This window comes from Dasypus novemcinctus, chromosome 7 (assembly GCF_030445035.2).
Source record: "Dasypus novemcinctus isolate mDasNov1 chromosome 7, mDasNov1.1.hap2, whole genome shotgun sequence".
Taxonomy (NCBI): Eukaryota; Metazoa; Chordata; class Mammalia; order Cingulata; family Dasypodidae; genus Dasypus; species Dasypus novemcinctus.
In genome coordinates this window covers 20885332-20898970 of record NC_080679.1, presented here as the reverse complement: position 1 = coordinate 20898970, position 13639 = coordinate 20885332, and the positions used below count along the sequence as shown (strand labels likewise).

The following is a 13639-nucleotide window of genomic DNA, read 5'->3' as shown; positions in this document are numbered from 1 at the left end:
GATGTCTTCATGGTTCATCCATGTTGTAGCATGTATCAGAACTTCATTCCTTTTTATGGCTGAATGTTATTCCATTGCATGTATATACCACATTTTGTTTATCCATTCATCTGTTAATTAATAAATACTTGGGTTGTTTCTCACTTTGGGCTATTGTGAATAATGCTGCATATTATATGTACAAGTATCTGTTGAAAAAGTCCCTCTTTCAATTGTTTTGGGTATATATCTAGAGGAGTAGGGTTGCCAGGTCATATGATAATTATGTATTTAATTTTTTGAGGAAGTGCCAAATTGTTTTCCTCAGCAGGGTGTACCATTTTACATTTCATTCAGCAATGCATGAGAGTTGCAGTTTCTCTACATCCTTACCAACACCTGGTATATTCTAATTCTTTACCCATCCAGGGTAGTAAGTGTTATCTCTTGTGGTTTTGGTTTGTATTTCTCTAATGTCTAATGATTTTGAGCATCTTTTCTTGTGCTTATTGGCCATTTGTATATCTTCTTTGGAGAATGTTTATTCAAGTCTTTTGCTCAGTTTTAAATTGGGTTGTCTTTTTGCTGTTCAGTTGAAATTCTTTATTCTGGATATTAAGTCCTTGTCAAATACATAGTTTGCAAAATTTTCTCCCATTCTGTGGATTGTCTTTTCATGTTCTGGCTAATGTCCTTTTAATGATTTATCTAATATTTTGTTGTTTGTACCTTTCCTTGCCTTTTTTTTTTGGCAAGAGATTATTTTCTATTTTACCAAATATGGTAAACTACTATTTTTGTGTCCTGGACTAGTCACTAAGCTCTTTGATGAAGGGTAATGAATATGATGAATATCTGTGTTTTTCCAGGAGATTGTTACTTTAGTTCCTCGCTTGCGGCACATCGTCACTGTCGATGGCAAACCACCATCCTGGTCTGAGTTCCCCAAGGGCGTCATTGTGCACACCATGGCTGCAGTGCAGGCTCTGGGAGCAAAGGGAAACCTTGGTATGTCTCAGTTTTCTAATTTCGTTATGTGTTTTTTGCAGCAAACATGTTTTCCAGAATTAATTCAAATAAATGATCCTGAAGTATCAAGTGTCAAATCAGGTGTCTAGACTGTAAGTTTGAGAAATTAAGGGCACTCTAGATATACTTTCACCTCACCTTTAAAGAAAGGTTTGTGGAATTGATTCATCAATGTTCTAAAAGTAGTGTTTATTTGAAATTAATTTAAAATGCTTTCTTTTATATTGTTCAGTTTTCCCATTTACTTTTTCTGATAGCTTTGAATGGCTTAATGTTAGTTTTATAAATAATGCCATTAAAATTATTCTATATGGATTACCTGTGGGTATTAACAGACAGCTAGAGAGGGTCTAAACTAACATCCCTCCCTTCACTCTCCGCTCCAACTCTATCCTTGCCAGAGGGGACAGCATTTTGCTCCAGTTATAGCACACCTAGGTATGGTAACTCTGTAGAGGTTCCTACTCTTAGATCTAGCAAATGTTAGAGGATGTCCTGGAGTTTAGGGATGTTCTTGAAAGCTGCTGGAATTTGAGTTCTGTATTTCCTTTCTAGTTGGAAACTTGATAATTGGGTATAGGCATTCACTCAGCTCAACTAAACAGAAAGAGAAACAGATTTTCTTTGGTGTGGGGTTGTTCTGACATTAGTTTTTGGTATATTGGAATTTAGGTGCTGGTAGAACTTTGAAATGGAGATATCTAATGGGCAGTGGTATATCCACGTCTGGATAGATAATATGCCTAAGTTAGGATGGTGTGAAGAGATCTAGAAGCCCAAAGCATTTAGTTTAGTTTTTTTTTTTTTTTTTAGGTTTATTTTATTTATTTCTTCCCACTCCCTCATTGTTTGCACTTGTTGTGTCTGTTCATCTTCCTTGTTTCTTTAGGAGGCACCAGGAACTGAACCCAGGACTTCTGATGTGGGAGGGAGGCACCTAATTGCTTGAGCCACCTCCATTCCTCACTTCGTTGTGTCTCTCATTATGTTTTTTATTCTTGTGTCTCTTGTTGCATCATCCTGCTATATCAGCTTGCCGCTCCTTCCCTTTGTGCCCGCTTGCAGTCTTGCTCATCCTTTCTAGGAGGCACCAGAAACCTCTGCTCCCTACTTTGTTGTGTCTCTCATTGTGTTTTTCTTCTTGTGTCTCTTGTTGCATCATCTTGTTGTGTCAGCTTGCCATTCCTGCCTGTCATGCCAGCTCGCCGTCTTCTTCAGGAGGTGTTGGGAATAGATCCATAGACCTCACATGTGGGGGGGGGGGCTCAATCACTTGAACCACACCTGCTTCCCTAGTTTTAATTGTAGCTGTGGGAGTGAGTGAGATCACCCATAGAATCAGTAAATGAATGACTGAATGACTTGAACAATTATGGAATACTTAATCTGGACCGTTTCGTGGCTTATGTTCTCTGCCCCATGGTCTTGATGTTAATAAGGTTTCCTAGCTGAGAATGCCCATTTCCTCTGACTTCATTTCTTTTGCCTGTTTGACATGCTTGAGTTTGGATGAAGTCATAATGACGGGTTGGCTTCATGTCTTTCACTAAAATTTTTGTGCTTAAGGGGAAACATTTTGGTGTCTTCATTTTTATAAGAAGGTCAGTATTTTCTATGGGCCATCTTGTTGAATTCACTCCCTACTTTCATAAACTGACTCTGCAGTTTCATAAGTAGTCTAGATTGTCTTAACCATAAGGATGACTGGTTATCAAAATTTGATATTTGATTCAAGTTTTAATTCTACTAAAGTTGCAAAGGAATGTCATGTACGAGTAGGATGCTTCCTGCTAGAAGAACAATTTATATTTCTTTTATTTAGAAGTGTCACATGTAGGGTAGTTCCAGTATTTAGGCTGGTCAGCAGTGTCATCCATGACCCACTTCTCTTTGTGTTTCTGCTATGCCATCTCTGTGGCATGTTGGCTGCTGTCCTTACAAAGGCTTGTGCTCTTGTAATTGTTAGTGGGCAACATTGTTTAAAAAAAACAAGTTAATTTCATCACTTGGAAGTAGGAAAATTTTTTCAGCAAGTTGTCTAGGTATCATAGTCCAAGCTCCTCTTATTTCTTAGTCAAATTACTAGAATAGCCTTTTGTCTCCTTTTCTAAAGTTAAGTAGCGGCAGAGCAGCCAACATGATCCTTGTCCCAGATGACAAGCCCCTGTTCAAAATGGCATTGCTTTCCATGCTAGAGTGAATTCCAAAGTCCTTAGCATGGCCTTAGCAAGGCCCTACATGACTTGACCCAGCTGCTACTTTGTTGGAGCAAGCAAAGCCAGGAGTTCTGAACGTCAGAGAAACCCAAGGTGGCACTTGTGTGGAGGAACAGATTTATTATGCACAGGCCCACAGGAGAGTCAGTCTCCAAATTCTGAGCCCCATTTTTCAGTTTTCATAGGTTTATATAGGATTTTATGTGGGATCAGCATGACTTTTGCTTATTGGTTAACGTGTTCCTAGGTGAAATTTTGCAGGCTGGATTACAGAAGTGGAAGGCAAGTGCAAGGCTGTGCTTTTGCGGGCTGATTTACAGAAGCAGGGGGCTGGAGTGATTTGTTAGATTACAGAAGCGGGGGACAGGAGTCATTCGGTTGATATTCTTCTGTACAAGGCCATGTTCTTACGGGCTGATTTACAGAAGCAGGGGCAGGAGTGGCTCGTTAGATATTTTTTCTTCAAGCTTATGCTTTTTATTAATTCCCCCCTTTAACATCTTTATCATTTTTTATAGGGCATTAATTGAGTTAAGTGGAAAAACAATTTAAGGTAGTAAAGCATTTTACAAAACACAAGTATGTTGTTAAGATTAGTATTTTTTTTTAAGATTTATTTTTTATTTATTTCTCTCACCTTTCTCGCCCCCTGTTGTCTGCTCTCTGTGTTCGTTCGCTGTGTATTCTTCTGTGTCCGCTTGCGTTCTTGTCATGCTGCACTGAGGAACTGTGTTGCTTTTTTTTGTTGCATCATCTTGCTGTGTCAACTCTCTGTGTGTGTGGTGCCACTCCTGGGTGGGCTGTGCTTTTTTTGTGTGGGGTGGTTCTCCTTGCGGGGCGTACTTCTTGTGCGTGGGGCGCCCCTATGTGGCGGACACCCCTGCATAGCACGGCACTCCTTACACATGGCAGCACTGTGCGTGGGCCACCTTGCCACATGGGTCAGGAGGCCCTAGGTATTGAACCCTGGACCTTCCATATGGTAGGCAGATGCTCTTATCAGTTGAGCCACAACCACTTCCCCAAGATTAGTATTTTTTAAATTACATTCCAGTCTTTGGGAGCTGTAGTTGTTAGTTTGGTCTCAAACAGTAATCTGAGCAGTTTGAAGAGGAGCAGGAATTAACAGGGAACAGGAGTTTATCTAGTCAGTGGCTCTAGGTAATTCGGATTTTCAAGGGACGGTCAGGTATAGGGTGAATTGTTCAGTCATCTTGTTTTTCATTGAAGTGTCTCTTTTAACTCTAGTATGATGAATCCAAGGGGCAATACCCAAAACTTTGAGAGCAGTGGGGGTTATAAGGATAACAGTATGTGGGCCCATCCAGGTGGGCTGGAGGGGCTTCTTTTTTTAGTTCTTTTTAATTTACCATAACTAGGTGTCTTGGTAAGTTACTGGGTGGCCTAATGGGATGGGATTCCAAGACAGGATAGTCTTGTGTGTTTGGACTAGGATTTTTAACTGCTGGACAGTAGATTCCTGGTCAGTTTTTCCTAGGAGCCTGAGATTTCCCTTGAAGGTTTGAATAATGGGGGGGGGGGGGGGGGGGGGGCGGGGAAGGGGGGTGTTTAAACAATTTCAAAAGGTGAATAGCCTGAGGGCCCGGGAGTGCATCTGACTTTAAGGAGAGCTAATGGGAACAGATTTGCTCATGGGAGGCCAGTTTTTTTTTTTTTTTTTTTTAAACAGAACTTGGCTAGGATGGTTTTGAGGGTTTGATTTATGTGTTTTACTTTCCCAGAGCTCTGGGGCCTGTATGCTGTGTGGCGCTTTTACTTAATTTCTAGTATTTTTGCTAGCTTTTGGATGATGGCTGCTACAAAGCTGGGCCATTGTTGCTGCCTATGGATAAGGGTATCCCCTGCCAGGGAGTTATTTCAGAGCAGAGCTTTAGTTACTTTTCTTGCATTTTAGTATGGGCGGCAAAGGCTTCGACCCAGCCACAGAAGGTGCACATTATTACTAGTAAGTACTTATACTTTCAACTTGGTTTTATCTTTGTAAAGTCATTGTTAAGTTTTCAGGAGGGGTAGTTTCATGTGTTGGATGCTGTCCGGGGCCTGGGGACCTTGGGAGGGGTTGTTTTTAGCGCAGGTTTGGCATCGGCTGCTAACGGTGGTGCAGAGCGAGCCCATCCAGGCAGTGTAGTGATATTTTCTGAGCAGGGCTTTTAAAGCAGTCTTTCCCAGGTGGGTGAGCTGGTGGTACTGTTGAACAAGGGTGTAGGCAGCCCCCATTGGGATGAAGACTTGGCCCTTCCGGGACTAGCCAGTTTCCCTCTGGGGTCTGGTGCCCTCCTTTTCTCTTTGCCCACTCCTGTTCCTCCCAGGTATAGTTTAGTTTTTCAATGTGTTGCCCTAAAAGGGACAGTTGAGGCACCAGCAGCAGGGCTTGCAGTTTGAGGGCTTTCTTGGCTACCTGTTGAGCTGCTTCATCAGCTAGTGTATTTCCTTTATTTTATTTTTTTAATGGTTAGTAAAATCATTTATCGTTCCAATTTCACAGTCCCTAAAGCAAGTTTTCAATGAAATTACAAGTATTACACAAATGCTATATTACACAGATACTCTTATAAGAGCAGAATATGGCAAAAGTACATCATTGGATTTTCTTTTCTTACACTTTTTAAATTAAAGTTAATATATCACAAAGAATGATACATTAAAAAAACAACAACTACAAAAAAACAAACATAAGAGGTTCCCATGTACCCTGCTCCCCTAAGGATTTATTTAGTTTTTATTTATTCCCCCCCCCCCCAGTTGTCTGCTCTCAGTGTCCATTCGCTGTGTGTTCTTCTGTGTCCACCTGCATTCTTGTCAGCGGCACTGGGAATCTGTGTCTCTTTTTGTTGCGTCATCTTGCTGAGTCAGCTGTCTGTGTGTGTGGCACCACTCCTGTACAGGATACACTTCTTTCACACGGGCAGCTCTCCTTTGGGGCACAGTCCTTGCTGTGGGGCTCCCCTACGTAGGGGACACCCCTGTGTGGCATGGCACTCCTTGTGCGCGTCAGCACTGTGTGGGCCAGCTCACCACATGGGTCAGGAGGCCCTGGGTTTGAACCCTGGACCTCCCATGTGGTAGGCAGATGCTCTATCAGTTGAGCCAAATCCACTTCCCTGTGTTTCCTTTAGTAACTGCATCCGTTCCCTTCTGATATCCCCGACAGTGTATGACGGTGACCCTGCTTGGCTTCTAGACTGCCTCTAGTAGTTGAAGGATTTTTCCTTTATTTTTTATTTCTTTTCCCCTGCAGTTAGGAGTTCCCCTTTCCTTATAAATTGTTCCATGGATATGTATAGTAGCGAATGCATATTTAGAATTAGTGTAAATGTTTACTGTTTACCTGGCAGCCAGTTGTAGGGCCCGAATTAGCACCCAGAGTTCTGCTCGCTGTGCAGACCACCCTTTAGATAGGGGAGCTGCTTTCACTATTTCTTTAGCTGTGGTGACTGTGTATTTAGCAAGCCTTTTTTCTTTTCTGATAAAACTGCTGCTGTTTGCGAATAGGGTTTGATCTGGGCAAAGAAGTGGTCTGTTCTAGAGGTCAAGGTGGCTGGCATATATTTTTTCTGTTTTGTTAGCCAGCAAGAGGTTATTTATGTACTGAAGGAGGGTATAATTTGAGTTTTTCCGTGGGTAGAAAGACTGATTCGCTGCCAAGGCTTCTCTGTAAAGGTGGGGGAGTTTTTGAAGCCCTGTGGGAGTTGAGTCCAAGTTAATTGAATTTTTTTAGTTGAGTCCTGGGGTTCTCCCATTCAAAAGCAAATAGAGACTGACTCTGGGGAGCTACCCACAGGCAGATAAAAGTGTCCTTTAAATCCAGACAGTAAACCAGGCGGCCCTAGGCAGTACTGGCAGCGCCGGGGCGTTTCAGGGTGAAGTGTTCCCCCCTTTCCAGGGTGGCCCCCCTTGATTGGTTGGGTCTGAATTCTTAAGGCTGCTGCTAACAGGGAGACTGGTTCTTTTATTCGCTTTTTGCTTCCCTGTCAGCAGTTTTGTCCCAATTGATGAATGCTTTGTTTGCAACTTTGAGGAGCTGGGAGATGTTTATCTCTCTGAACCAGTTTAGCTTCTGAAGTTTCCGTTTGATGTTTGGTGCCACCTGGGCGATTGCGTTGACCACACTCTGGCCTTCTGGGGCTTCTGGGTTGAAGGGGATGTGAATCTTGAAGGCTTTTCAGAGTCACTCATAAAAATTTTCTGGAGTTTTTTTTTTTTTTTTTTTTTACGCTTTTGAGTGATGGAGGCTGTTTTGGACATTTTGTGGGCTGCCTTGCTCCTTCCCGTACCTGCCTGAGGAGGGCTTTTCCATACCACTGAAGGGCAGCCTGTCCCTGATCTGTGTTAAAGTCTCAGGTGGGTTGAGTTTCTGGTGTCACTTCTTGGGCCCGCCCATTCCTCTGGCTCCAAGACACCTGCGGAGGCCTGTTTTTCCACCTACTTTCAGGCTTCTGTGAGAATCCAGGGTTTCTCTTCCACGTTGAACAGGGTTAGGAGGAGTTTGGTGGCAATTATTTCAAGTGGGGCGGTGGGTTTAGAAAATGAACTCCTTGAGGTGGATAAGAACCTGAGGCTTTTCTGAATGTGAAGGGGTGTGGTGCTTTCAGTTTAAGAGATCTGCAGTTGTGAAAGGCTGATGAAACAGGACTGGCCTCCCGGGCCGTCTACACTGATCTGGGCTGGGCTCTGTGTTTCATGGAGGGGCCTCTGAAGTGTGCAGGTTGCACTGACCGGAGGTTTTTTTGCCAAAGGGGTTTCAGGATCCCCCTTGGGGGGTGGTGCTGACAAGCCTGGGGAGACTGATGGTGGAGGAGTTTCTGGAGATTTGCTTGTGGAGGCTCCAGGGCAGGGAGATGTCCTGAAATGACTGGAACATACTGCGGGGTAGTGCGTTTTCTTCTGGAGATTTTTGTAGAATAATAGGTTTTCGAGGTCTGGCCATTTGAGTTACTGGGACCCTGTTCTGACCTTTCCTTCAAACAGAATTGAACCTAAGGAGGCAGGTTTGGGCACTTTCTAACCAGGAATTGATGTAGGGAAACTGACCAGGTGGCTGGGGGTCCCAGTGACTGCCTGCCCGACTCCACGAACCTCGGCCACCTGTAGGGTTCCCTCTGTGGCCTAGTCTACACTAAACTTAGGCCACTCCAATTCACACAGAGTCCGGAGAGTTCTGGGGGACATATGAATACCATAATCCCCACAAAAGCCCTTTTTGAAAATTTTAAACATATAATCTAAGACTGTGAGTTTGGCTTGTGATGATCCCATCCCTGAACCAGTGTCGCAGGATAAACATGGGGCGGAGCCTCTCACAAGGCCATTCAGATGCCTGCCTGTCCACGTCTCTCGCGAGAACTTAGGCTCGTCTTAGCTAAGGCGTCCGTGTAGAGTCCAGATTAGCTGTTATGCCATATGCTGTGGCCACGGAGTCAGGTTGGGGCCCACTCAGACTCCGTAGCACAGGCTGTGGAGCCACAGACTGGATCAGCAGAGGCAAGCCCCATTCATTCACTCAATCACTGAGAGGTTACACAGTCCCACCCAAGAGACAATCCTATCCTGGAATCTCAAATGTCGAGATCTGGGGAGGTGATCAGTCTCCCGTTCCATCTGGAGATGGGCCTGACTGGGACTCAGAACCCCCTTACCTTTCTGGCGTCTTCTGATGTTGTTCAATCCACCTCTCCACCGAGTCAGGCCGGGGCGGAGGACGCGGCCCACAGGGATCCCTTCCCTGAGGGAGGCTCCATCATGAGGACAGGTGGTGCTGCCTTGTTCTTGTGTTGAGATCTCCGCCAGCCACACCCACCAGTCCCAAACTGGAGGCTCAAAGGGCCAGTACGGTTGGGTTTCCTGGTCAGGGAACCAAATGTTGCAGCAAAGCCGGGTGTTCTGAATGACAGAGACCTAAGACGGCCGTCGGAGAGGTGGGGGAACAGATTTATTACACACAGGTGCAGAGGAGAGTTAATCTCCAAATTCTGAGCCCTGATTTTTCAGTTTTTATAGATTTATATAGGATTTTATATGGGATCAGCTTGACTTTTGCTTATTGGCTAATGCATTGCTAGGCAAAATTTTGCAAGTGGGGTTATAGAAGCAGAAGACACGTGCAAGGTCGTGGGCTGATTTACTGAAGCGGGGGGCAGGAGTGGTTTGTTAGATTACAGAAGCGGGGAGCAGGAGTCATTGGTTTGATATTCTCCTGCAAGGCCATGTTCTTATGGGCTGATGTACAGAAGCAGGGGCAAGAGTGGCTCATTAGGTATTTTTTCTGCAAGGTTATGCATTTTATTTCTTAACACTTCAGTTTCATTTCTGCCAGTTGTACTCTTGCTCACTACATTCCTATCATACTTCTTGCTGCTCTTTACATATGCCAGGCATATTCCTACCTCAGGACATTAGCACTTGGCTGTTTCCTTCTACTTAGAACAGTCTTCTTCCAATCAGGGTGTTCATGGCTCCCTTCCTTAGTTTATTGAGGTCTCTGCTAAAATTTCAACTCCACAAAGAAGGCAGCTTCCCTGACTTTTCCATCTAAACAGCACCTATAATCATCTCACCTTGTCTTGCTTAATTTTTCTCCATAACTTTTGCTACATTATAAATTTATCTGTTCATCTTTCCCAGTAGAATATATGTTCCTTATGTGCAGAGGAACTTCATCTGTTTTGTTGACCCCTAAATGAGTACAATTAACTGTTACTTAATTGAATTAATAAATAACTGACTTAGTGATATGACTGAATTCTCAGAGGTGTGTGTGTTTTCCCCCTTCTAATACAGAAGACAAACTTCATAGCAAACCAGTGCCCTCAGATATTGCAGTAATCATGTACACAAGTGGATCCACAGGGATTCCGAAGGGAGTCATGATCTCGCATAGTAACATCGTTGCTGGTATAACGGGGATGGCAGAAAGGATTCCAGGACTGGGGTATGTCATGGGAAATTGAATGACTTTGTTGTAAATTCCTTATCTAACTTATTTTCATCAGCTGTTGTTATTCCCGCTGTTGCCATTTTTTATACCTAAATATGTTATAAATTTAGGTGAACAAAGAATTTTATATTCCAGTAAATATTTGTGCTTTTGTATGCACAATCTCTGGTTTTTCTTTTTTTCCTTTCTCTTTCTCCCTCTGTCCCTCCCTTCCTTTTGTTCCTTTTTTGTCAAACCAGTAGTGCATGGGAAGATATTTGGAGTGGTTAAAAGATTGATGGAAGAAACCAGATGGGAGTTTTGAGAGATTTTACAGGGAATGTTCCCTATGATGGAATCACCTGGTATAGTGGGTTGGGTGTGTTTGATGCCCTTATGCATTCTCTCCGCCCCCCTCCCTCTCCCTCTCTCTCCCTCTCCCACACACATACACACACACAAACATTTAGGATGGGGTAGTGTGGGTTTAAACTTGAGGGCGAAGTGAGAAATTTAATTCATTGCTCAGAACAGAAATCTCTTCTATAAAATTCTTGGCAGATAGCTGTGGATTCTATTTGAAGTCTGGTTAGTAGCCCAGTAGCCACAAAGACATTTTCCTCCTTAGGTGATGTCTTCTGTTCTTCAAAAGAACTCTTTTCTCTCATTTCCCCCCAAGCTTGTATTTCTTCTGCCTTAGCACTCTGTATCCACATCACTCCCAGTTAGCGGGTGCCTGCAAGCAGTACTGGAAATTCTACACACAGAGTTCATGCAACCACTCCCCTAGAGTGGATATCTCCTCAGTTTTCTGTTGAACTACAGTACTTTTCCCCTAAACATCCCCTTCTCTCTCTTCCTCCCCCTACGTGAGCACTCACCCACACTCTGTCTCATACGTACATACATACATACTCATTCCACCAGCAGGGAACCCCACTTGATGCCCTGAAGTCCCATCCATTAGCCTTTTCAGTGTATTTGGCAAGGGGTTTCCATTGGTCATTCTGACTCACCACACAGATATGGCATCTGACCATTGCCGCTTCTCTCTTTTCTTTTAGAGAAGAAGATGTATACATTGGATATTTGCCTTTAGCTCATGTTCTAGAATTAAGTGCTGAGCTTGTCTGTCTTTCTCATGGATGCCGCATTGGCTATTCTTCGCCACAAACTTTAGCAGATCAGGTACATTTTTGTCTGTGACTTGAGATAGTTAAGTGATCATGATTATTTTTTAACATGTTTCTATAAGTATGATGAAAAGATTCATTTTAAAATAAGCATTTGCCTTTTTATAAGTGCTTATTAAAATATAAGTTAAAATGAATATATAATATGTTTTTTATTCTAATAATTTCATTAAATATTTAAATAAGGAGCACTTTGTATGGCCCATTTTTTTTTTCTTCTTTATAGTCTTCAAAAATTAAAAAAGGAAGCAAAGGAGATACATCCATTTTGAAACCAACACTTATGGCAGCAGTGCCGGTAAGACTTAGCCATTATTTAATACTGACTACTAAAGAAGTATTATCTGCTATAGAACCTTAGTGCAGGTGGAAAGGACAGTGTTGTTAAGGTAGTTGATGCAGGATTTATTCCTTAGTATAATGTTGCCTTAAGCCCTTTAGGATTTGTTCAGTCTTGCTTTTATCTTATCCTTAAACACCCAATTTAGTTTCAGGTTTCATGTGATATTACCAACTCCTTTCTCTCTCTATATGGCTTCTTGGTTAAAATGATTTTCATTTTATCTGTTTGTTGATGAGTAGAAACCCTAAACCCAGCACCAGGAGATAGGAGGAAAGGTTTGACATCACCTCCTGAGCAAATTGGACGATTACCTCCTGAGTCCTCCGGGAAAGGCCTGGTCTAGACATCAAACAAATGATGAGAAGCTGGTGCAACTTTGAATTACCAGAGAAAATTACCATTTTATATTACATCCTAATATAAAATGGACGATAGGGAGGGGCTTAGGAATAAAATCAGTAGAAATGGACAGCACAATTTTCTGGTTTCTAATGTGGATTCTGTTTAGTTTTTAGTTCAGATTAGATGAGATAAATGAGCAAAGTAATATAAAGAATTGATAATGATATATTCCAGCCCTCTTTTGTTTTTTTTTTTACTATTCATATTAGTATCTAGATATACTTCTGACATTTCCCCAGAGTCCTCATTTTTAAACCAATTGTGGCTTTTTTTTAAGAGTTTGGTCCTGATGGAAATTATCTTTAAAAAAAAAGCCTTAATATTGATAGAAATATAAATCTGATATTAGGATTTGAATGCATGTGTAGCACCTGATCATCATTAACTATGTTAATTTCATTTTTATATATCAAGGAAATCATGGACCGGATCTATAAAAATGTCATGAATAAAGTGAATGAAATGAGTAGTTTTCAGCGCAATTTATTTATTCTGGCCTATAATTATAAAATGGAACAGATTTCAAAAGGGTATAGTACTCCACTGTGTGACAGGTAAGTAAAGGTTTTCTTCTGCCCCTACCTTATTATTTTAGTAACTTAATTCGCATTAATAGCCCAGTTAATGAGATAATAATAAGAAATAAATTAATAAAAAAAGTCAAAGGGACTCTATAAAAACCCATCATGTGTAAGAATGCGAGCAGTTAAAAAAAATGTTTCCCACACAGTTTTGCTGTATTTAATAGGGTGCCCATATTTTCTGTGATTTTAAAAATTTTCATATTTTACATGATTTTGATAACTTTGAGCAAAGTTTCTCTTTGCTTTTAAATTTATTTCAAATGACCATAAAATGGCAACCAAATGTGATAAAATGTTTTGTGTCTGAAATATTAATTGTCCAGTTTTACCCCAGACCTGTTAATTTTGTAGTGTTAATAGAGTAAATAGATTTATGATTTTATTATAAAATAGTTTCTCTCTTTAGTGAGATATAACCTACCTTGGAAAAAATGATTGCCACTTGATCTTTACCTTTTTCAAAATTTAAAAAGCTTGATGACATCATGTGGAGTGAAAGAAGCCAGACAAAAAAGGATAAATATTGTGCAAGCTCACTGATCTGAAACAATAAGCAAACTCGTAGAGTCAAAATCAAGAATGTAGATTATCAGATTGGGATAGGGATAGGGGATGGGAGGTTAAGGCTTAAAACATACAGGGTTTCTGTTTGGAATGGTGGAAATGTTTTGGTAATGGATGGTGGTGATGGTAGAAGGACAACACTGTGGGTGTAGTTAACAGCACTGAAATATATATCTGAAAATGATTAAAAGGGGAAATGTTATATGGTAACAGGTATATATGGTAACAGAATAAAAAATTTTTTAAAAAGAAAATCTGTGGAACTACACTATACAGTGAAATCTAAGTTAAACTATGAACTTAATAGTACAGTTATAAAAATGTGTTATCAATTGTAGCAAATGTTCCTGACCAATTCCAGGTGTTGCTGGTGGGGCAGTGTATGAGTATCCTGT

General features: G+C 41.5%; 1 protein-coding gene across 3 annotated transcripts in view; it reads left to right on the top strand.

The window, feature by feature from the left end:
* The window catches only part of ACSL3 (acyl-CoA synthetase long chain family member 3), an 86217-nt gene that overhangs the window by 62944 nt on the left and 9634 nt on the right, over positions 1-13639 (top strand). For all 3 annotated transcript variants that reach the window (XM_004453110.5, XM_071216103.1, XM_058300041.1), the window contains 5 exons: positions 849-987; positions 10023-10173; positions 11223-11346; positions 11578-11649; positions 12511-12650. In XM_004453110.5, the coding sequence (XP_004453167.2) occupies positions 849-987; positions 10023-10173; positions 11223-11346; positions 11578-11649; positions 12511-12650 (626 nt within the window). The remainder of the gene's footprint in view (positions 1-848; positions 988-10022; positions 10174-11222; positions 11347-11577; positions 11650-12510; positions 12651-13639) is intronic.